This window comes from Poecile atricapillus, chromosome Z, assembly GCF_030490865.1.
Source record: "Poecile atricapillus isolate bPoeAtr1 chromosome Z, bPoeAtr1.hap1, whole genome shotgun sequence".
In the NCBI taxonomy this organism is placed as follows: domain Eukaryota; kingdom Metazoa; phylum Chordata; class Aves; order Passeriformes; family Paridae; genus Poecile; species Poecile atricapillus.
The window spans coordinates 14,600,510-14,625,345 of NC_081289.1; the positions used below are offsets into that span (position 1 = coordinate 14,600,510).

The window sequence follows — 24,836 nt, forward strand, 5'->3', positions numbered from 1 at the left end:
CATGCTACCAAATACCAGGGAAGGAGATACAAATCTCTGATGCATTGATTACTCATTTAATCTTTTTATTTTTTTTTCCTCTTAGTTGCACAGGGATAAAATAACCATTTCATGCTCATGACAAATGGGGGGCAGCCCCAAATTTCTCAGCCCTTATCAACTTTGTGGCCTCTTCTGGACGCTCCCCTACCCAAGTGCAGCACCAGCTTAGTCTTGGTGAACCTCATGAGGTATCTAGTGGGACTGGTGTTTCCTGCTCTTGGGTGACACTGAGTTTTGACAATATCAGTGTCTTGGTTTAGGGCAAATTTGGGAGAGAACTTCCAAATGGGGTCTTTCCAGAAAACAAATTCAAGCTGCCCCTCCCCCAGCTGGTTCAGGAAGAGATTTCTTTGGAGAAAAGTGGAAAAAAACCCTGTTTATTTAACAGAAATTGAATAATATTAAACAATAAAACTTGTCGCTGTTTGATGAGATGGCAAGTTGAGGAAAAGTCCTTTTCATATGGTGTAGCTCAGCTCACTCAGTCTCTTATCGCTGGAAAGTGCCGAGGCCCAGGCCCTGGTGGGCCACAGGCGTGAGCTCCCAGGGTTTAGCTGGGTTTTCAGTCCAGAGCAGGTTTGCACAGATGTAGGAAAAAGGGAAAAAAACTGTCCAGGGAACTCCTCTGCCTCAGCTAGCTAAAACTAACTAAAAGCAAAGGAGAGCTCTGTCCTGCTGTCTGTCTGTGCTGCAGACACCACAGTCCAGGAGCAGGATGCGGGGCAGTGAGTGCTCTTTCTCAACAGAAACTGCGGCTTCTTTTTCCCCCTCTTCGCTCTCAGAGTCAGTCTTACAGGTGCAGAACTTAATATGTAGCATAAACCAGGTGACTGGGGATACAAGCATCACAAAGTCATCCCAGGACAGAGATCACTGAGAAGGAAGGAGAAATCTTTATTAATGCCACTGTGTACGTATCTGATAGACTCCTGAGGAGGGGCTCCACAAGGACTAGGACAGGTCTGGAAAAGGCTCGCAAAGGAGGTCAGGAAAAGATTTCTCCTCCAGACGCCTTTGCAACCCTGTGTTAATCCCTGGTTCACCGCTGGTTTTTCCCTTTACTGTCCACCCCCATGCTTGCATCCCATTGGTTACTGGTTTCTCCCTGCCCCTTGCCTTCCCTGTATCTACCCCGTTTTTTTCCCTCAGTTTGGAAAGTTTCTGTGCTGGGTCTCTTCACAGGGGGCCCTGCTCTAATAAAGGCTGGTTTCTCTGTGGAATCACTAGCCAGAGCTCTAGTTCTTTCTTCTCTGTGTTGCCTGGGAGAAGCTGCTCATGACCCGAATGCCACTCGCCAGGCCAGGAGAGGGATGTGCCTGTGCCTGTGAGAACCATCTTTCTCAGGATGCTGCTTCAGGAAGGTCGCAGCACTCCTGCCATCCCAGCTGCCACAGCACAGGAATACCAGAGGCAGCCTTCAAATGAAAAATAGGAAATTCTTTTCCATTCCATTATCACAGAAAATAATGTGCACTGTATGTAGAAACACATTTAAAATCTGCAAGAAAAATTCCTGGACACCAGGCAGATACTAAACACCATTGAACACATATGAGCTCCAGATGTGGGAGCTTTTGTTTATAATTTCAAAATAATTCAGAATAGAGATTACTGTAGTCATCCACATTCTTCTTTCCCTGTATACTGGGCCAGACAGATCTTTGGTCTCCCCTAGCACATCATTAATTAGTTTCATTAATATGTATCTTCTAATGTCTGTCAATCAAAATCCAGCTTCTAGGTTTAAATCATGCTTGAAGATTGATTACCTAGTTTTAGAAAGGGTATATTTTATTTGTTCAGGAATAACATCTATCATTTTATAGATTTTAATTTAATCTCTCAAAACCAAAATGAAAACTTGTACAAAAATATCAGGTAAAATCCTCTTGTCTGATTATGTATTTGTCATCAGAGAACTTTTAGAGCAGGTTAAATCATCCTGCAATAGAAAGAGCACTAATATATTTTTATTGCAAGGTAAAATTGTGATTCAGGAAAATGCTTCCTCAATAGATAAGGTTACTATTAACAGTCACACACCAGAAATTCAGTACACCATTGTATGGGCTGTATTTCAGACATGTAGCAAAAGAAAAGTCATTGCTATGTCAAAGCATTTAAAACCGTCAACACACCTTTTGATAGGGAATGTGGCTGATGTTCAGCATCAATTTCTAATAAAAGATCCAAAACAGGTGTAAAGGAGGAATCTGGTATTTTTGGTACCATTGTACACAATTAAAAATAAGAAATCTTTTGGGGATGAAAAAGTAACCAGGACTTAGATAAATAAAAGTAGAACTCAGTCTCCTGAAAAAAGTGGGATCTAAGAATCAGCAGTTTCATTTTGTACCTGCAAAAATACTGCTCTAAACAGCTGTAGACACAAAAATCCATGTACAAAACTGAGAGGGAAAGTAAGAAGCCTTTAAAAATAGAAACAAATAAGCTAAAGAAAGATAATGGGAATGGCTCAGGCTGTTTGATGCTGCTGTCACTGTAAAAATCATCTTGTTTTAGCACAAGGAATCTTTGCTGGCATAAAAGCAGCATCTTGCAGCTATGCCAGAAAGAAAAAATATGTTTGTGGTAGTGGACAGGCATGGGAAGGATTTAGTTGCATGTCACATTCTAGGTGATGTGACGTGGCTTGGCAGCCAATCCCCAGATGACCTCTGAAGTCAGGGTGAGTTAGAGCTGGCCAAATGAGTTAGGAATATGAAATAAGGCAACAGAAGAGACTTACATAAAAAACAATTCTGTTTTCAAGCCAAACTGAGCCCCTTTTAAGGTCCTTAAAATGCAATTAGAAGTCACAAGAAGTTCAAAATACACCAAGAAGTAATAGATGAAAGGAAAAAGAAATTTCAAGTTTTTTAATTTATTGACTATAATTAGTGTTAGAAACTATTTCCTAGGCTCTGTTAATTATTCAGAGAATTTCACTTCCATTAACATTTATTCCTTTAGTTTGTGAAAAACACCTCAAAACCATAACACGTCAAACCTCACAGATTTCATGTGTCCATTTCACACTTGCAAAGGTACAAATCCTTGTGAACACTTGTGAACACGGTGATTTATCTTTACTCACACAAGGATACTTTTGCTGTGCTATCCAGAGATATCCAAGGTCATCCAGAGATACACTTTGGATAAATATTTTTTCCCAATTATTGGTGTAATTTCCTTATAAACAAACTCGCAATTAAATATCCTTTAATTTGGAAGTCAACCCTGTGACTTCTTTGTGAGTATTTTTTAGTAACTGAGTTTCTGATACTTTTCTCTTTTTTTCTGTCTGTTTTACATTTTCCCACTGCACATTGCCTCCAAGTTTTCATTTGGGGAGACAAAAATTACTAAAAGAAGCAGGAAAATCAAGCACAAATATAATAATCAAGTAGAAATTAGTAAAAATATTAATCTTATGATATTAGGAAGAAAAAGAAGTATAGAGAAGCACCAGAAATTGTATAACAAACCAATTTTGTCCTCCTTTTAGTATAAAAACATCTGATTTAAATGAATTTTTCTCTTTTCAGATTTTGTAGATTTTTGCCATGATGTTTTGCCATGATGCAGGTAGAGCTGCACAATTCTGGTGCTACTGGAGCAGGCTGAGAGCAGATTTGGAGTTTTCAGTCATAACCTGGTCTCCATTAGCTGTGACAGAAAAAGGATTAAACTGCCAGAGCAAACCATGATTTGATGCTGTTATGAGGTGTAGGCCTTAAGATCAATTAACTGTTCAATATTTTTAAAAATCACTTGATCCCCGATAAGCATGAGGTCCAAGATGGGATGGGGTCCAACAATTCAGACAACAACATGCTCCACAAAATTGAAAGCAGAAAAGGCAAATTAGGCTTAAATCTCCAGAATATTTTATCAAGATGTCTGCCTTTTGTTTAGAATGTCAAGCACTGATTTTATTTTGAGGCATGTAAAGCCTCTTCTTTAAAAGGCAATTTGTATAGAGCAATGCAATGTAGCTCCCCCCTCAACAGCCCTCCCGTGGATAAGTGAATCTTTACAGCTCCAGAAGAACTCTGGCTGTTTTGTGGCAGGAAATCAGGTCAATGAAGAGATTTGCGCTCCACACGTGCCCACAGTGACACTGGCCAGAGAGCTCCTCCAGCTTCAGACAAACAAGCCAGCAAGAATTCCTGCCCATGGCTGAAGGCCAGGATTAAACTCTTCCCTGGACAGCACCCCCCACAAACCACTAACCCAATGGGATGGCAATTTCATTACAGCTTTACAGCATTTATGGAGTATTTAATTACTTTCCTACACCCTGGTCCCATTTTAAGGTTTGTTTAATCATTTGTGTCTCTAATGGGGATTTCAGTTTCCAAATGGGCCTGAAGCCAGAGATGTAAATGGAAGGAACAATATATTGCTTCCTGAAAGATGACACAGGGCAGAAGGGAGGAGAAGAAGAGGGCAGAAGAAGGAAAATAAAGGATGGGGGAATGTGAGGGAAAACATAATCTTAAGGGTCAGGCTAATTGAACACCCCAGCAGAAAATGGATGATCCTCTTGTGCAATTAGCAGACTAAGCAATATCAATAAATGAGTCTTTTATAGGAGACCTTCAACAGAGAGAAAGTGGCTCTGATGGAGGAGCTGAAGAGGAGAGCTCTACAGAGTGACGTGGGAGGGAAGTGAGATGCACAGAGCAGTCATTAAATCAAATTAGGTGGATTTGCAGCATTAGAGCTGAGTAAAGAGGGAGGTGGTGACTGGCAGGGTTGCCGCTCTGAGCTTCCCAAGGATGGAATTCAGGAGAGCTTAACCTTCAGGGAGATGAAGAGTTTCCAACAGGCTAGGACACAACACAGTGGTAACAGTGGGTTCAGAGCCAACACTGGGTCTCATTTCCAAGCAGTTCTTCCAGGAGCATTTATGCCTGGCTGGCAAAATGGCCCCATCCCACAGGAATCACACAATGGGTGAGGCTGGATCAGCTGGTCCCATCTCCCTGCCCTAGCAGGGCCATCCCAGAGCACAGGGCACAGGATTGTGTCCAGATGGGTCTGGAATATCCCCACTGAGGAGACTCCCCACCCTCTCTGGACAATCTGTTCAGGGCTCAGTCACTGCCCAGGACAGAAGTTCTGCCTCATGTCCAGGTGGAACTTTCTGGGATCAGTCCCTGCCCATTCCTCTGATGCCATTGCTGGGCCCCCCGGAGCAGAGCCTGGGCCCTGCTCTGAGCCCTCCCTTTGGATATTTATACACACTTATACTCTCAGTCTTGTCTTCTGGAGCAGTTTTTCATCTGGCTTTTTTCTTTCTTTTTTTTCCCTAACATTCTTTAGAATCACAGGAGAGAGGAAGGGATTTCACAGGGTCACCAAGCCCTAGCTACTGCAGTCTCAGGAAATATCGTACAGTCCCTGTAAAAAATCTGCTCAGATTATTGTCTTGCTTCCCCTTTACTCCTGCTGAACAGCTGTTGCAAGAATCTCTGTCCTTGAAGATTTCCGAGTGCTTAACAAATTTCCAGCCTAGATGTATTCCTGTCTAGGTTATAACCATGTGTTCTTGTGCCAATGTTTTCCTTCAGTTTAATCTCTCTTTTACCTTCCTGCTGTTTATTTAATTGCTTTTATCAACTTGATTTAAGAGCTTGTTATGAAGTGGTTTTAACTGTCTTTTAGTTTAAGTAACTGAGTTTCTAACTACAGTCGTACAGTGCCCCAAGGGGTTTGGCAGGAGCTTTCTGTTGTCATAATTCTCTGATTACTCTTAATCCTGTGCGCCATTCCTCTATCAGGGATAGTTTGGAGGTATTTAGAAACAGTACTGCTGCGGTGTCGCCAGGTTACTAAACCAAGAATAATTCAAAACCCAGTTCTGCTGGCAGCTGTGAAAATTCAGAATGCAGGATTTGTATTAGGGTCTATGGGGTCCCATGAAAGTGGTGCTGTGACATTTTCCAGTTTAGAGTGACTGAAGTGCTTCTTGGCCCAAGAAATTATTGGACATCATTCAAATGACTAGGGATGTTTTTCAAATTTGAGTGGAATCTATGTAAAGTGTCAGCTTCCCACAGATGCACTCATAAATAGCAATTATTGATAATATTGCTGCCACTGTTTAAACCTTTTTGTTAATATGTGTTTAGAGGGTAGTGTGTTTACAAGAACACACTGCTCCTTTCTTGCTCCAGTATCCTGGCGTTTCTTCACCAAATGGGCTTTATGCCAGGGCATAAATACTGTCCCTTCTGGTAACTCTCATTTGGAAAGGTAATTCCTGCAGCTAGATGCTGATGACTGCATCTTTTGCACCATGGTTTTTCCATGTGAGAGCATCACACCAGTGACATGTCTGCAAGTGTGGTATCTTGTACTGAATTGTTGGAGCAGTTCCCCTCAGAGCAAATCCCTGGATGCCTCCACTTTGCTGGGACCCTGCAGCCTGGCTATGGGAGCAGGGGAGAGGAGTGCTTCAAGCTTTCCACGTACCTGCTTTGCCACTCCTGAGCCAGCAGACAGCATGTGCATTTGATTTATTTAATGAATGGGAGTCTAATTATAAAGCAGAGGAAATCACTGAAGCATAAATTTATGGGCTGCCTGAGTTCACCTCCCATGTTGGCAGAAAGCAGTGGTGGTAGTGGATGTTAGCAGTGTTGAAGACGTCAGGGAAGAAGGTGGATAGCTACAGGCTTTCCCTGACTCCTGGGTGGAGGGGAGCAGGGATGAGGTGCTGGCTATAGGAGAGGCTCAGCTGGCAATGGCTTTCAAGCATCTCCTTGAGTCCAGGATGTTATGACAAGAGAAATAGGGAGACTTGGATAAAAAGTCCAGCGTGTTCTGACAGCAGTTTGTTCCTATGTTTGGATATAGCTTGAAAAACTGAGTCATAAAGGGCTGCAGCTATACACTGCAACTTTGTGCCCATTTTTGGCTACGTCTTATATTACAAAAATTACAATGACTTCTTAGAAAGGAAATCCATGCCTTTCTACTAATATGCTGTAATATTCCTGGAAGGGAGCCAATGTGTCGATTTAAGTACCCTCTCAAAGTGCGAGGGGCTGTGATATTTCCAAGTTCCAATGCCAGCTAGAGCCTCTCTGGAATGTGTGCCAAAGTCTTCCCACCAAGAAGAATGCCTCACATTAAGCGTGTCATCCCTGGGCTGGCCTTCAGCTCCTTCCCCAGCTCAGGAGTCTCAGCTTTAACCTTCATTCCTGTATCCCATTTCCCAGCCCCATGGAGTAAAATGCCATGGAGAGCTCTCCCCTCACCCCCATCATCCCTTTACACATTAATGTGAAATGAAACGTTCTCATGGCTGGCTGCTGTTGAGCAGCAGACAGCAGTTCCTGCATGGGGAATTTTAATGTCACATTTATTTCCTAAACTGGATGCTGCTCAATGTCACTGCAGTTTAGAATTTGTGGGTGCCCAATGACCCAGCCCTGCAGAGCTGATCAAAAGATTTAAAAAGTCCAAATCTGAGCCCAAAGGATAGAAAATAGAAGTTTTGTCTGGGTAAAACATATTTCAGAAAGACTTTTTGTGACAAAATATCTTTGTCCTCAAGAACATCCCCAGACTTGTGCAGTAACACATTTAAAAATCCATCATGCACTTGTAGTTTAATGGAAATAAAAGTACAGTCCATTTTAAGACTGAGGGAAACTGAAGCCCTTAGAAGAATATAATCAGATATATTTTCAAATTAAGCCTAAATTTTTATGAAGCCAAGCTCACAAATATTGATGATTCCTGAGAAAAATTTAATCTGCTTTTATGAGTTTTTAAAAACACCAAAATATTAATCTCCATCTTGACTTCTTTGGGCCTCAAATATTTTCCATTTTTTCTCAAAATATTGGAGCCAAGGGTTTGTCTGTGTGTGAGTATAAAATGAAAGAAGACACAAAAGAAACCTCCCCTGCAAGCACAGCAAGGAGATTTACACATTTTTCTGTAAAAAGAGGAATGGGAATTTCCCTTCCATTGCCATTATTGGTTCTGCTGATTTCCCTAGTTTCAGTGTTGCTGACAAGCTGGGTGTCTGTAATAGCAGGAAGATGAATTTAAGAATGTCTTAATTCACAATTAATTAATTAACAATTAATTAATTAATTATCAATTAATTAAATGTAACTTTCTGAAGTACAGGAGGAGGAAAAAACACAAGCCAGTCTAAAGAATTAAAATACAATACCTAAAAAACAATAGGCTTGTAAAAACGGGCATTTTAACTCAGTTTACAATTTAAAAAGGATTTTTAATACTTTCCTTTGACAAGATCAGTAATTACAGAAAAGAAGAAAAACTTAATAACTTTTTATGTTATTTGGATCTTTCTTTTTAGGACATACTGGGACAGGAAATGACAGATCTGGACCAAAAAAATACAGGATATCACAACTTAGTAGCAGTGGGAAATACAAAGAAACGGCACACAGGTTTGAAACTATCAGACAGGTAGAAGTCTTCTAAAAAAACAAGACTAAAAGCCCTAATTTGAAAAAAATAAGTTTAATAATCTGTTCTCCCATATTCTGAGGTCTGAAAGGAGAGATGCATCATAGTAACACTGTGATATTTTACCCCATACTTGGTCATCATTTTAACATCATTCCCAATCATATTTGAAATGTCTCAGTCTTTACTGTTTGAGCTTTTTGCTTTTGTTTTAAAAAAGTTTGGGGAGATAAATGAGTAAGTACCCTTGAACTCCCCTGGACATGGGAAATCCAGACAACTTGCTTTGAATTTTATTATTTTTCTTGGATTATTCAATCCATCATTCTTTCTTTACAATTGACATGGAAATATCAACTTTTCTCCATGTTTTTTATTTTGATTTTGTTTGTGGGGGAATTATCAATGAGGTTTTTTGTTTTGGTTGGATTTTTTTCATTTTCTTTTGCTATTTTGGTTTTATTGTTTTATTTTTAGGGTTTTTTTTTAATTAAGGGATATAGTAAGGGAGATCCTCTGTTGCTGTAAATCAGGATAGTGTTAGGAATTTAAACAGTCTTTTGAGACTGAGTTAGGATCCAGCGTTTAGGGACTGTGGATATAGGGTAAATTAATACAAATAGGTTTCTGACTTGTCAACCACACAGAAATATAGAGTAGGCTGAAAAATAATACATATATATGTGTGTGTATATATATATTAAAGAAAGAATACATGAATGCATAAATATTATTTAACTGTATTTTTATGTAATAAATGTGTTTATTTAAAGTAAATGTAATAATATAAATGCACTACTAACCCCTTTACATTTACAAATATGTGGATTTAGTGATAATACTTACATTTATTAATATTAATATTCGTATTTAATGAATTTGCAGCAAAAATGTTGATTATTTGCTGTTTTTATAGAAAACAAAGGCATTAAGGATTGACTTTATAGCTGAGAGAAGGAAGGCAGAATAACACAGATCAAAATTTGGAAATCCACATCTGTACATCAGGTTGACCATGAATGACCTTAGAGTACCTTTTGTCAAATTTTCCTTGGGCATTATTTGTGATCAAGGAATTAAACCTGAAAATGCTTGTGCTTTCTGTTAGGAGTATTTACTTAAAGAGAAAAAAACCTTCCCAAAAGGATAACTTGGCTTCTCCTTTTTCCTAATGGAAAAAACTTTTGGGAACTCACGCTCAAACACAGAATTACCGGATCATTGAGGTTGGAAAATAATTCCAAGGTCATTGAGTTTCACCTATGACTGATCCCCACTGAGTCAACCAGACCACAGCACAGAGTGCCACATCCAGGCATTCCTTGGACACCTCCAGGGATGGGGACTCCACCACCTTCCTTCCAACTTTTATCAACCCTTCAGAGGAAGAAATTCCTCCTGGAGTCTAACCTGAAGCTCCTCCAATGCAGCTTGAGGCCATTTCTTCTTGTCCTGTCAGAATGGCACCGTCTCAGGATTATGGCCACACAGATGAGGAGCTGGGACAGTCTTGTCCTTTCTTCGACAAGTGAGAGGACCAAGTTGCTTGGAGTTTTCACAGAGAACCTCTGAGCCCATTTCCCACAATTTGTTTATTCCTACAGTCTTTAACCTTAGGCACTCATAGACATCTTGAAGAGTCTCTCCAAAGAGGGTTGAGCTCCCCTCTTGGCTGTGCTGGTGAAAATCCAGAAACTCCTCTGGAAGTAACCTGTGTTTTGATCTTTGATTGACTTTGGCTACTGAGGGAGATGATCCTGCAGGATGCTGAGCCCTTCTGTTAAATCTGAAGTGTTTGGTTGTGATTTCACTACTGCAGACCCCTGGTTTATGGGGCAAGGGACTTTTCCAGGGCCAGAGCAGCAGCTGAATGAAGTGACCCCCTCAGAGGACTGGGCCTGTGGTTTGTTTATGGAAAACTGATCTGGGGCTGGAAAGCCATAGTGGTGATTACACAAAGCACTCGCCGGCTCCCGCTCCGTCCCTGTGCCAACAACAACAACAGCCCAACGCTCCGAGTCAAACCTGTTCATGGAGCCGTGGCTGAGCAGAGGCAGCAGTCAATGGACGGGATTCTTGCCAGCTCCCAGCCAGCCAGGGGTATTTTGTTCCTCTTTAATTCACTTGGATCACGTTTGTGTCCGATGCTGAAATTCGGAGGTGCCGCAGGAATCTGCCGGGAATGCTTTGAGAGCTTTGGCACCATCCCCAACGGTAGGAGAGTCCAACCACTCGGTGTTATCTCCTTCCTTTGTCTATCCCATGACACTTTCCAGCTCCTTTCAGCTTCTAATTTAACCTTCCCATGGAATAATGTGCTGCAGACTATTTAACTATGTCTTTGCTTTTAAAATTGAATGTTTTCATTTCCTTACCCACATTGATCAGTGAACTTGAGGCATGGGTAGTGTGGAGAGAAGAATCAAGAATATAAATATTATAGACAGAAGAAATAGGTTTAAGCACAGTTACCTTTAATAACCCTATGTATATGTTATATACATACATATAAATATATATATGTTTTAATATCAATTGAGATGTATACAAGTGTAAGCTGCCTATGAGTACCCTTTATAAAAATCTATGTTTTAAAAGACATAAATGCTTGTTGAGAGTGAAACAGCTGCTAGTTCTTCATCACTGGAAGGTGTGATAGAAATAGAAATAAACCTTTAAAAGTCACCAGGTAATTTTTTAAGCTCTTCTGCTCACCACTAAAAGAAGACAAAAATCGTGGGAGTACCAAGGAAAAGGAGTTCAGATGCCAGCATGCTGGAAAAACAAAGATCCTCACCTGCAATAAATCAATACACTTTTAATTGAATCCTCAGCTTCTTCAATTCCTACAAAGAAATAATTTCTTTGTAAAATTTTGCTGTTGCATTTTGGGAGAGAAAAGCTTAGCCAGTTGTTTATTCAGGAAACATGAGCGAAAATGTGTAAATTTTAGTGCTATAAATTCTTGTAGCTGCACTGAAGCAAAAGAAACAGCTGCTGTTGATCTAACACAGCTTAGCACCTTTCTAAAACATCTTCTAATGCCTCCAAGCACTCTCATGAGGTTTTGTCATTTTGTTTTAATTAGATAGAGGGGGGAAAAAACCTCTAGAAAGATAAAGACAAAATCTTCAAGGAAGGGAATGCAAAAACCTGTGGGCTAAGAGAAATGAAAACATCCAATTTTAAAGGAGGACAAAAAAAGGCAAATAATAAGATTAAAATAATAAATTTATTAATACTATTCAGAAACTGAAAAACATTTTAAGTGTAAAACTCCCAAAATTTAGAACTGCTGCTAAAATAGAATACAAATAAATTTATATGGAGAAATGGATCAGAAGTACTCTTTGTAATATTTTAAGAGAGTATTTGACTTTATGAAGTTGATACTAGCAAAATTTTCTTTACGTCTGTTCAAAGAGACAAAACACCCCTCACCATTTCTCATTCATATAATGAGAAACTAGAGGCAGGAAATCAGCATTTATTATGCTTTTAAAACTGTTGAGAACTGAACTGAGGTACAGTTTACCCGTCTGATGTCTGTCACCAACATTTTTGTTGATCTTGGGGTTAAATATGATCAAAAATATGAGTTTGGCCTGCATAGGAAGATTATATTGTGAGATAACCTGAAGCACAACTCCCAGGAATATTGTAGATAAAAGAAAGAAATAGAGAGCCTGATTAATGTGAAATCAACCCACAGGAGAAAATTCTGCATAAAATATATCTAATGTCTTATAATATATTACTATTTATCTAGCTTTTTTCAAATATATTTTCTTTCTTTCTTTTTTTTTTTTTCCTCCCTTCACTGAAAAAAAGCTCCAAAAAAGCTCCAAAAAGCTTGGATAAAAGATTTTTTTTTTTTTTCCTGAAATGTAGTGGTTTTTATTCATATTCAGACAAGTACTGCAAGGAAAGAGTCCAATTTATGCTGCAGTCTCTTCTGTATCACTCTAGTAATGAAGAAGAGATATAAAATGGGAAAGAAATTACATTGGGTTTCACCTGTTTCATTGATTTGGTTTTCAGCTGTGTGTAAAGCAATTTTATTCTCAGTGAGTTTTAGCTCTGTGGCAAAAAGAGTTTCTGGACTGCCTAAAATTTGATAAAGGGATCGTTTTACCTCTCCTCTTCACAGAGCAGTGAAAGGATCACTAAAACCTCCTCCATATTCACAAAGCCAGAAGACTTTCATAATAGTATCTAATGGAAGAAAAATTCCTCTTTGCTCTGTGTCTTTCCTCCACTAACCCAGAGCAAAAGCAGGGATATTTCCCAGCACAGCAGGCAGCCACCAGCGAGGGAACAGAGTGTTTATCCACTTCCCTGGGAGCTGAAGTGTGCTTTTCCACTCTTGTTATGTTAACCTCTGATACCAAATGTTAGTCTTGCCTGCCCTGTGTATGACATTGGCAGGCACAGGGGATTAACAAAAAAAAAAAAAAAATTATTTTGGCTCTTCACAGCAAAACAACAAGAAAGGACCATTTGTGCATCCCTTCAGTTGCTAAACTGTCATCTCTCAAGGTTTTCTGCCTGTGTTGTCTCAGTCATATCCATCCAGAATGAAGGAGCTCCAGTGCTTTATCCATGTTTGCAAAATTGTAGAGTGGACTTTTTGCTTGAATCTTAGCTGGGAGTGCCAAATTGCATGGGTCTCCTTCAGAAGAAGTTATTAGAAAATTTTCAAGATCAGCTTTCCTGCACCATTTCCACTGCACCAAGCCAGAACAGAGCCATGAAAGGGTGTTAACATTTTCATACTGGGTAGAAAACTTTTAATCAAAATTTTTTGCAATAAATCATAAATATAAGGTAAGTATTGTAGTAGCCTGGTGTTCTCATTCAAGTTTTCTGGTCTTTTACTTAAAATAGTGACTGAACACTGTTTTTGTTTCTGATCTAGCTTAATCTCACTGATAACTTTTAAGGTTTTAACTGGACCTTAAAAACAGAATCCTTTGGAGTACAAGAATTGCAAAACCAAAATAATCTTTTAAGTAGAAATTTCAGTAGTAGAAACTTTTCCTCATGCAAAATATTTCTGAAATATTTTTGTTTGTGTCTTTGTTTCAGAGAAAAAACTGTTGGGTGGGGTTTTTGTGGGGTTGTTTGTTTGTTTTTGGTTTTTGTTGTGTTTTGGTTTATTTTTGTTTTGTTTGATTTTCCTTTGTTGGTTGTTTTGTTTTGGGGTTTTTATGTTTTGTTTTGGGTTTTGGGGTTTTGGGGGGGGCGGGTGGAGGGGAGGGATGTGTTAAAACACAGTGGCAAAGCAAACATCTCATTTGAGATTTGGAAACATCCAGTACCAGCACCAAATGTTCATGATAATCTGGGAGCACTGGTAAAAGAACATGTTTACATGTCATAGCTGGACTCCAGGTGCATTTTTGAGTAGAGAGGATGACTCGAATTATAGCTTTTAACAACTGGCCTGAGTAGGCGGCAGGGTAAATAATTGCAAAAGTGATTGTGCCTCAGGCCATTGTAGAAGAGGTAAAGTCATGCCTTATCATCTTCCTCTGCATGTTGACACGATTTTATAGCCTCAGATTGCAAAAAGTGTTATCTCTGTTTCTCTAAATTCCTCTGGCTGCAGCCATTCTTGCTCTTTTCAGTCCTATTTACTTTTCCAACCAGCTCTTCTGTCCCTCCTTCGTCTTCTTGCTGGCCTCCCACTTCCTACACACTGCTACTCCACTTTTATTCACACAAACCCCAGAAGTGTTGCTATAAAAGGGTAGGTGATATGTTAAACCTTTAGTTGTGACCCCAGCCCTTGTGTTATATGCACAAAGTCACGAGTGCAGAGCACGGGGAGGTGGAATTTTCTGTAGAAAGGGGTCAGTGATAACGGCCTGCACAGCAGCTGAAAGGCCAGATCAGGCCTATAGAAAGAATCACAGGGTCATTGAATCACTGAGGTTGGGAAAGACCTCCAAGAACATCCAGTCCAACCTGTGACCAAATACCACTACGTCTACCAAACCAGAGCACCGAGTGTCACGTCCAGGCTTTTCTTGGACACCTCCAGTGATGGGAACTCCACCACCTCCCCAGGCAGCCCATTCCAGTGTTTAGGAGCCCCTTCAGTGCATCCCACACAGCCATCCATGAGACTGACCCAAGCACTGATGGCTATCCAAGCTCCACAGCAGGGTCTGTGTGGGGTGTTTTAATAGCACAAGCCATTTCTGTGTGAGCAGGGAATGCTCTACTGTATTTAACAAGCAGTCCAAGGATAATCACACAGAAATTTTGCATGTTCTTCATTTCATTGAGCTGATTCAGGATCCCATCCCTGGGAAAAACATGGTGGAGCATGGAAATTGCCTTAAAGAACTTGAGACTGCAGCAGAACTGACATGTGGCATTTATCTCAGTGCAAAGTAAGGCATGCTGCATGGTCAGTTTTTCCCAAGTGAAACAGTTTCCACTGGCTGTAGGTATCACATCACAGGACAAAAGCCCGTGTGTGGGGGGAGGACTTAAAACTGGGTTGTATGCTAGGAAATTTGTAGGTTCTAAGTGGGTATTTTTAGGATTTAGTGTTATTTTCTCACTTTACTGGCTCAGTAAGACCCTCAGATCTGTCACCTTGTTTGATACAGTGCAGCATCTTTTTTTTTTTTTTTTCTTTGAGCTATTTAAAGAAATAGAAGTCATGCATAAAAGAGAAATTTTCAAAAATTAAGGGAAGATACAGGACAGATATCAAGGTACAATGAAGAAAGTGAGCTAATCCCTGACAGTGTGGAGTTTGGTATAGACATATTTAAAAAAGTGCTTATTTGTTTAACATTCTGGGCCTAGCTCAGTACAGTCATATTTCTATAAAGAAATCATGCATTCCTGGAGTTTTGCTTTGTTTGGGGTTAATGAGTGTCACACTATAATAGGAACGGCGAGACACTGACTCTCTTAGCTGTATTGTCCAAAAGAGCAAAGTTTATTATTTTAGATCTTCTTTTATAAACAGGTTCAAGAAGGTCTGAGAGGTAAAACTCTGGCTGGTCATTAAAGCAGCACACCACCAGCATTGATTAAGTGGAACACCATCCCTTGACTCTTTCTTGTAAGTAAACAACAAGGATCTTAAACAACACCTGCAAAGATTGTTGTCCTTTACCAAGGACTGTTTGGATTTTTCTTTACGCTTTCTCAGGCTAGAGTGAGAAGCTTGTGTGACTTAGTTTCACACAGGCTCTGTGTTCCTGCTTGCTTTTTGTGTTTAGCATCTGCAGATGAGAGCCAAAATATCTGTCTCTATCAGATGAGATGTGACTGTAACACTGACTGTGCCCTGTTGCAAGAATAATCTCTATTTTCAAAAGATGTAGCCATGCAAATCAGTTTTATTCTCTCTCAGGATAAAAATTTCATCTTTTCATAATACTTAGGTAGAGACCACAATAATTAAGGGAAAGCCTGGATGCTTCCTTAGACTGTAAACAGTGTCACAAAAACTGTCCTTAACATCTTTAGATTCAACTCCTTACACACATTTCAAGCAATTCTACAGCATAAGGATGTCTTGCTTTACATCAAAGGCAGAGCTTGCAGGGACAGAGGCTGTGTTTAACAAACACTGCTGGCTACTGAGACAAGCCATACTGGGGAATTGCCTCCAGCAGGAACTTCTCAGCAAGGGAAAAAAGCGTCAAATTAACCACTAAAGGAAAGATAAAAATCAAGCCCAGCGTGTGCACTGGAGAGAACATACATGTCATAACCTCCTAACAGTCCTAAAACCCCATAAATTTTCCTATTGTTGTTTGTGTGTACAAGCTTGTATGACTCATGGATTAGGCTGTGTCAGTCAGGGATGATTGTGTGACCATCCCCGTCTTCCTGAAATAAACACTCTCTGTGTCCTCTGCTCAACGCGTGATTTCTTCCTTTTCCTCCCTTGCAGGGCAGAAACCTCAGTTTCTATTCTGGTCCTTGATAAAGGAATTGCTCAGCTGCAGAACTGGAATGAAACATGGGGCAGACAGTAAAGCATGTGAGTAGGAACCTTTTACACAACCACAGGCATGGGTTAAATGATGATATTTGGGAAGAGAGATTTGCTATGAGCATGTAGCAGAACAGAATTTGGCATGAGCTTCCTCAGAGGGAAAAGGGTTCCTTATAAACTAAGAACTTAGCCTAAACTTAGCTCCAGGCGTGGACAGCCTGAAGCACAATCAGCCTCAAGTGTCAGTAGTGTGATTCAATCAAAAGAACGTGCTGGATTTTTCCATCCAGCTGCTTTTTTTACCCACTACTCCCATCATGAGAGATGGGGTCAAAAGCCATATAGTCTTCAGACCAAAAAGAAATTATAATTTTAAAAGTCGCCATGCCTTTGTTTTTTTCCTTATCCTGCTTGATTCCTAACAGGCTGAATTTGTTCTTCCAAATAAAACTGGAGAACAGTGGAATGTGGGTGAAAAACATTTGTCTGTTTACCTGGTTTTAAAAAAGATATGCATAGCAATGAAAGAAAAAGGTAATCCCTTTCTTTGAATTGAGGCTAAGAAAAGGCTCTGGGCGTACAAGACTCCATTGCCTGTTCACACAGCTCCTAAGGAGTGGTTTTGATTTTGTTGTGAATCCTTGATCCCTTGATCCATGTCTTGTGCCTGATGCTCTGCATCAGCACATCCCTTGCCTGCAGGAGGGAAGGGGAATCCTACTTGGGATGGGGCTGGAATGGTCCAGCAGCCAGGCCTTCCTGGAAGCTGCTGGTGACACCATCATTTGAAACAGTCACAAATCAATCCAGGGACTTCCTAATTAGCTCATAGACAACTCCAGTGAGCTTAAACTTAATACTATGGAAAGATGCATTAAATGTTTTACCTATAAGCCCTCAAAGAGTACTTAATTACATGCATGTACTAGGCTTGGGAAATGCCTTATTTGAGAAGAAAAAAAAAAAAAAAAAAAAAAAAAAGATAGGCCAGTATGGACAGAGAGTGCACTTTGGCTCAGGGTTGTTCCAAACCCCCTGCCTGTACATATGCATTGTCTCAAATGGGACTTTCGGTTTTTGGCTGCCTGAAAGTTGATCCATACCACGTTTTCTGCTCTGCCCCTCCTCCAGCAGATGTGATTTCACACTAAGGTTTTAGGGAATTAAAGTGTAGTAGCTCAGCCAAATGGGCATCAGCATCCATCAGACAAAAAGTTTGAATAAAAGTTGTTTTAATTCAAATAAAATTGCCTTGTAAGGACACAACACACAAATATTAACTACAGGAGATACAAGCCAGTGCTGAGAAGTATCCCACTGGCTTCAACAATCTGACTTGTGCTGTTAAATATACCTTTTCAGCTCTACTTTGAACCAAGACTTTTTTATTACAGTAGACAAAAATAAGAATGTTAACTAAATAAGTTTATGTGAAATATCGTTGCCCATTGTTCCATCAACTTTTGTTGCTGCTTGCAAGTGAATGAGCTTCTCTTTTAACAGAGTGTTTCACTATTCAACCTTTCTTTGCTTTGCTTTGCTCTTTCTATTTCTTCTGGTTGTGACCATTGAGAAGAGCACCTGTATTTGACACTAAGAGTAGGAATAAACACACAGGTTAGGACATGTTTCCTGGATGTGTGGTGTGGAACTGAGCCTGTCATTTCAGTGATGGGAAACCTGCTTGGATCTAACAGATACCAGACCAGAAGTTCTCTGAGCCCCTTCCATTTGGAACTGCTTGACTTGTATTTATTTTTATCTTTGTTTTGAAAAATATTAATTTGTTGTCCTTTTTTTCATCCTCTTTCAACTTGCTCCAGCTATTACAATTCCACTGCACCTGAAAGATGCAGAAGCACCAGTCCAGGAGGGAAAACCAGTACAGGTTTACTTCTTTGTAGAAAAATTTCCCCATTATAAAGACATTTAGTGTCCCAAATCAAGTCATATGAATATGTAGTGGAAACTTCCTGAAAGATTTCACTGGGAAGTTTTCTTCAAGAGCTATGCCAGAGTTCTGAGTACAAGATGTTCCTGAACATATTTGCTTTCTGTGATGGTGTAAGTCAAGTAGTCATGAGAGAGATGGGGGGAGAGAGACCACCTAGACCTTCCCTTGCCCTAGCCAGGGTCAGTTACAGGCTTGTGAGTCCTGACTGATTTCTTAACTCTGTTGGTGTTTTCCAGCATATTTTAAACTACACATTTAATCATTGTTTCTGTCATTTCCCAGGTCTTCTCTGACTTGAACATGGTCAGAACTGAGTCCCAGCATCCCAGCTGACAACTTACCAAGCACCTCATATATCTTTTTATATGTCCCAGTGTGGAATTTATCTTCCTCACAAAAGAATGGTGTTGTGACTCCAAATCTCCTCTTCATCATTAAAAACTTTTCACAGTTCTAGCATAAGTAATGGAACCAAACTTCTTCACATGGTTTTAATTTCATATTTTTTCCTTAGTATTTTTCTTACTGATAGTCATGCAAGTTCTCTTCAGCTAATTTGGAATTATAACAAATGAGTAGGGGTTCAAAGTATGCTTATAATTACAAGGAATAGATTTTCTTTCCCAAAATGTTGCCTATCATCAACTAACCTTGTTTCTGAATTACTGCTGCAATAAAGATCATCTTTGAAAAAAATGGATACCATCAGAAAAAGACAATTACATAAATCCAAAATATGAGTTAAGCTGATAAGGGATGTAACACATTAGTATATTGGAGAGATTTGTAATCATACATAACTCTATTGGCAAAACACACCTACATACTGAAGAGTGTAAATCCCCTTTTGTATATCACCTAATATAGAGCTTTACTTTGATATAGGAGAACAGATCAATACATTTCCTTTGAAATTAAAAATATTTGTAAAACAATTAAAATTTTGGTCTGAGCACTGGAGTGTTGTGTGTATGTGTGAAATCTTTCATGCAAGAAAGTAATTGTAGTTGTACTTACTAGGTGCATTTTAATGCATCTGGATGTTATTTTAATTAACACTATTATAATTTCATTTAATCTCACTTTTCTAATTCTCTGCCAAGGAAATAGGTTTGATGGTGAGCTGCATAAAAGCTGACTCTGTAAAATGCCTTTCTTTGAGGAAAAGCTCTGAAGAGTAATGGCTTTCACAGTGTGACCAGAATTCTTGCCTATTTACGTGCATTATTCCCATCCTCCCTCTCACAATGCCTACAGTTCTGGGTACACATTTTACACTGTATCATCTTTGACCCACCATGTTAATTGCTATGAGCTGTCCCAATTATTTTTAAGGAAGAAGAAAAGCTGCAGAAGACAACTTTCCAAGAAATGTGTAACAAAACCAAGTTTGAAGTTGTTTGTTGGTTTGTTTGAATCTTGCTTGGAATTTCTTTCTAATCCTCATTTGCCTAGCCTAGGTGGAAGTGAGGATGCCAATAAGGTTTCAGAAATTCCTTCAGCTATGAAATGGTACCATTGGTATTCTTAAAACAATATTTAAATAATGTTTAAATAAATAATTTCAATTCTTTCCACCACCATTCCCACCAAATAAAAACACAGTTGGATTCCTTTTTACTTCCAACAAAACATTTGCAGCACATGTCCAGAAAAAAAGAAAAAATTCTGGAGATGTTGTCAGGCCCTTTATAAAATTCTGGAAATACGAACAAAAGTGATTTTGGCATTTGTAAGGTGAACAGCTTTCTGTACTGAAGATTTCAGTTGGTCAAAATTCTCAGAGCTAATCTTCTGCTCCCACTTTTTCTTCCTTGCCTTTACTTCAAATCCACCATCTTAAAAAGAGAGGACCATATGGCTGGAACACATTTCCATCTCAGGTAAGTGCATTTGCCAATGGATATTAAAACCAACCACCATGGGAGCTGCTCAAACTTGCTGAGGCACATGTGGTGCCCCTACAGTCCCTTTCTGGGATCTGTTTGGGATTTCAGCCACAAAGTGGTGCTGTTGCAAAAGCTAACCATTACAGAACATGCTCCCTGCTTTTAGAATGACCCAAGGCATGCATTAAACCCAATAAAATTTTCATGTATTTGCATACTCACACGCATATCTTCCCTATAAATATTCAATTTTTTATCATCAAACGAAGTCACAGAGGTATCTGTTAATATGTAGAGAAAAATACATGTCTTCAAAGTATATAAAATATCACGTTTTGAAGTCTGGTCAAGTGCCTAATTAATTAGATCAATGTCTTGTAATTATCTCAATTAAAATCCCCAGAATTCAAAGATTACTTTCTCCAGCATGCTTTAAGCAATGTTTCAGATTCTTCAAGACAGAGCAGGGACTTGTTCAAAGAAATATTTTACTTTTTTTTTTAACTTTTTTTTTTCTCCCCCTTTTTTTATTTTTTTTTTGTCATGTCAGAACCTCAGATCCAAGGGCGACAGATAAAATAAGGTAACCATTTGGGAGCTGGATTGCTTCTCATTAAAAACTAAAAAAGCTGCTTAAAGTGTCAAAGAAAGGCACCTCTGCTAAGGGTTAGCATGAGGGAAAAAACCTCCCCACCCCCAGAGTAACAACAGAAGATGTAGAAATACCTAGAAAGAAGCAGCTCCAGAAAGATCTGTAGGGGAAAGGCTGGAAAACAGCGAGGACCAAACATGTCTCCATTTTCCCTGGCTGTGAAAACAGGCTGTCTACAATGCTTTTTGCAGTGCTCACATATTCGGCGAGATTAAGGTGTCATATCTCAAATTACAAGGCATCTGATTGCCCACAGACCCAGACACAGGGCAAAACCCCTCCATTCGTGCAAGCTCCGGGAGGTTTGCCTCCCATCAGAGGTAGGCAGCCCCTCTGCCCAGGTCTTTTGCTTCTTCTTCTTTTGCTGCTTTTTTTTTTCTTTATTTTTTTTTTCCTTGCTGCAAATGTGAAGTTCCTGGGCTAGGGCTGCCTTCAGAGGCTTAACCCTTTGCCTACCTCCAGAGGAACATTCGTTCACCAGACACAGGAAAATTTTCTATTCCTAGCACCGTTTGTCTACTTCAGGAGATTAAAAGCTGAGTCACATTTTAGGCATTTCTCAGATATGACTACAGTGCCTGGGCTGGGTGGGGGATGCACAGGATTTAATTCGAGTTCCCTCATCTTAGCTGAGAAAGCTCTAAATCAGATGGAAACAGCATTCAGGAACAGGTGAGACACAAACCATTGGAACTAGAGTTATTCAAGTTTGAGGAGGGTGGGGTTGTTTTGGTTTTTTTTTTTGTTTGTTTTTTTGTTTGTTTTTTTTTTTTATTGCTAGAGCAGTAAGTTTTAGTACAGAATTCTTAGGAGGCAGTGGTGGGAGATGACTTTTGTTCTCCCATTTGGGCAACAAGAGACTCAGGCAGAACTTATGAGACAAATACAAATTGTGGAATCCCTTCAACAGGACCATTTAAATGGCAAAATCCCCTAAATGGGACCATTTTACGCTTAAAAATATTCAGAGAAAGGACAACTGCAACTAATGACACCATCTGTATTTCAATCTATGGTGGTAAATATTTCAATAAAACTGTAAAAACTTTCCAGGTAGATTAAAATGTCTTAACGGAGATGGTACAAAGCTCTGAAGCAAGAGAGGGGTAATTATCTTTACACAGAGAGGAAAAAGAGAAAAAAAAAATCTATGGTTAAACAGGAAAAGAAAAAACTTACTGAGCTAGTAAAAGTATTCTTTAAGGAAACAATCTGGTGACCCTTATGATTTAAAGTGTCACCTCATATCTTATATGACCACATTCTTATGGTTATGACTTGCTCAATTATGCTCAAATCAAACAGAAAAGAAAGATGACTTAAGCATGTAAATTTAGAGGGAGACTTTGAGGCATGCAGCTAAATTTATCAGCCATCTCTGTGAGCGATCTCTCTAAATAAAAAGTTTGGGAACCAGTCGCTGCTGGTTGCTGATGAACTTTCCATGTTTTTGGCACTTGCTATCTTTAATGGACAAATCTACTAGTCAAAACAGGAGGAACTGTACACAAATCCAGCCTAAAGTCTGTTCTTAACAGTGGGTGTTTTCTCCGAGCACTTATTTTTGTGTCAGGGTGGGTGACTTCCTTGACAGAAATGGTGACTGAAGAAATAAATTTGTCAAAGATTTGCAAATAATTGGAAAAAAAAAATTAATAGAGAAGTCAGAGTGAGAGAGCAAGGGCTTCTGGCACTGTAGGTCTGTATGTCTGTTTCACCTGTTTGACATGTCCTGTAGTTACTTGTGAACAGGGGTAGGAATAGCAGCACATGCTGGCAGTGTGAGCAAAGTGTGTGCATGTGGGAGATAGAGGGAGCGTGGGGGACAGAGGGGCGGGAAGGGGGGAGTGGATGGACCATTAGAGTGCAAACACAGAGACATTCCTGCAATAAAATACTTGTCTGCTGAGAATCACAGTCTGGAAGGGATGGTGGTGATTTAACAAAAGAATTCTCTAAAATGTTCCCTGGTGCTAATAGTGTTCTTAATAATATGAAGAGGTTTTGCCAGGAAGAGGAATAAAACCATTTATTGGATTTAAAAAAAAAAATAGGCACAGGATGGTGGTTTTTTTTTTTTTTAGAGCACACAAGGGGAAAAATGACCTTTACTACAGTTTTGTCATTTTCAAAAAAATTCCTCATTCTCTGAATTTCCCCAGCCAGGCAAGGTTGTTATAAATGGTAGGTAGGGAAAGCAGAGTGTGGCAATAAAGGGGTTAATCCACAAAGCACAGAGCCATCTGGCTGAGCTGGTTTGTTATAATCGAGCAGATTATGTTCACGGGACTCAGAGTTTAAGGCTCCTCTCCCATAGAACAACTCTGCACAACCCAAGCAGACCAACTTTGAGACTTTGAATGAACGTATTTACATCCACCTTTCTCTTCATGTCGACTTTTCTGGAAACATTCACACGGATGCCATGGTTACTCCTACCACGGTAAGGGAAATTTGACGTTTTCTAATAGGGTCCTAAGAGGGCAGGGAGGGGAGGGGGGAGAGGGGTCCTTTAAAGAAGTATAATGGGGAGGAGGTGAGGGTCTTGAAAGCAGTAGACATGTCCCAAATGTTGCCTTTCCCATGGTGCCTCCTCCTTCCCTCACCCCTACTTGCCCTATAGTTTGCTTCAGTCTTGAGGTTCCCCTCTCCTCCTGCTCCTCACGCTGTTGTTCGGGTCCCTGGAAAGAAAGTGGTGGAGGAGAAATATGAGGTGCTACAGGAAATATTATTTAAGAGGTAAAAGCAAAGGAGACTTTTTGTTTTGTCTTAAGAGGGAAACCAGCAAGTTCAGATATAACAAAAGGGGTTTAAAGTCTTGACCGTGGATTGCAAGAACCAGCCTCAGCACACGTAGCGTAGCACGCTCGCCCTCTGGCAAAGTTAGAGCCCCTGACAAGCAAAGCCAAAATTCCCAATTTCTAGACCTCGCCTGCTGCAGGTAACCAGTTTCACTGGAGCTTTTATATTTTGTGTGTGTGCCAGACGCTGAAAACCCTGTTCATGACCTTTGAATCAATCCTCATTCTGCCCAAACCCAAACACTAAATTCTCTGGGAAGAGCTGGAGATCAAAAGATTCTCTGCACATCTGTGTCTAGGTGAAAAAGATACACTCGCTCTGTGCTGGAATGGCAGGGAAACTAGTCTTATGTTGCAGCTCCCAGCACTTGGTGAGTGCCTTCTAGGAATGCAGCACACAACTAATCAACAGAGATGCACATCTAAAGAGCAAAATAGAAAGCTGTTTCTCATCTAAACAGCTGAAATGCAGCTTAAAGTGTCAGTTACTGTCGAGTCCTTATGGAGACACCAAACTGCTCTTAGCCAAGAGGGGAAAAAGTCCTTGGATGGTTTAGATAGTTTTCTGATCAGTTTTTAATCCTTCATTAAAATAAACGGGAAAGCTCTGTGCTGGTCCTATCTCTCAAACTATAAATATGCAGTATCTGGAGAGATGGATATTTTGGATTGAATAGGGCTGCTATGCATGCATTCTCTGGTTCCTATATTGCAAAACCAGTTATTTAGAGATGACTCTGTGTGTGTGTGTGTGTGTGTGTGCGTGCGTGTGTATGTGTGTGTGTGTTTGTGTGTGTGTGTGTGCGCGCATGTGTGTGTGTGAGGGGAGTTGCTTCTCCCCCTTCCCCCTTTTTAAATAGACAGGGATATGTGTTATTTGGTCCAGACAATTGTTGTGAGCTACAACCTTTCAAAAAACACTCTTTGCTCTCAGGTTCATGTGATTTGTTGCATGAGGAGTGCAAATGGTATGTAAAGTTTTGCTTTTGCATTGTGCCTTCAGGAAAATATCCAGACAAGTAAGAGAGGCATTCTCAGGCACAAAAATACCTGATATGTGCAC

At 39.8% G+C, this 24,836-nt stretch overlaps 1 protein-coding gene and 1 long non-coding RNA gene across 4 annotated transcripts in view; both read left to right on the forward strand.

The window, feature by feature from the left end:
• The first annotated feature begins 13,049 nt into the window (after positions 1 to 13,049).
• On the forward strand, positions 13,050 to 19,050 carry LOC131573252 (uncharacterized). Of its 2 annotated transcripts, none has more exons than XR_009276162.1 (4): positions 13,050 to 13,332; positions 15,479 to 15,592; positions 16,433 to 16,522; positions 18,714 to 19,050. It is a non-coding gene; the product is annotated as an uncharacterized LOC131573252 (long non-coding RNA). The 2 variants fall into 2 exon arrangements; XR_009276163.1 differs by having other exon boundaries at positions 15,497 to 15,592.
• A 4,144-nt stretch (positions 19,051 to 23,194) lies between these two features.
• The window catches only part of LOC131573588 (neurotrophin-3-like), a 49,655-nt gene continuing 48,013 nt past the window's right edge, over positions 23,195 to 24,836 (forward strand). The window contains exon 1 of one of the 2 annotated variants that reach the window (XM_058827679.1): positions 23,195 to 23,415. Coding sequence is in view for 1 of the 2 variants with exons in the window: in XM_058827681.1 (XP_058683664.1) it covers positions 23,398 to 23,415 (18 nt within the window). In the remaining variant the exon portion in view is untranslated. The remainder of the gene's footprint in view (positions 23,416 to 24,836) is intronic. The other variant, XM_058827681.1, reaches the window with a different exon arrangement.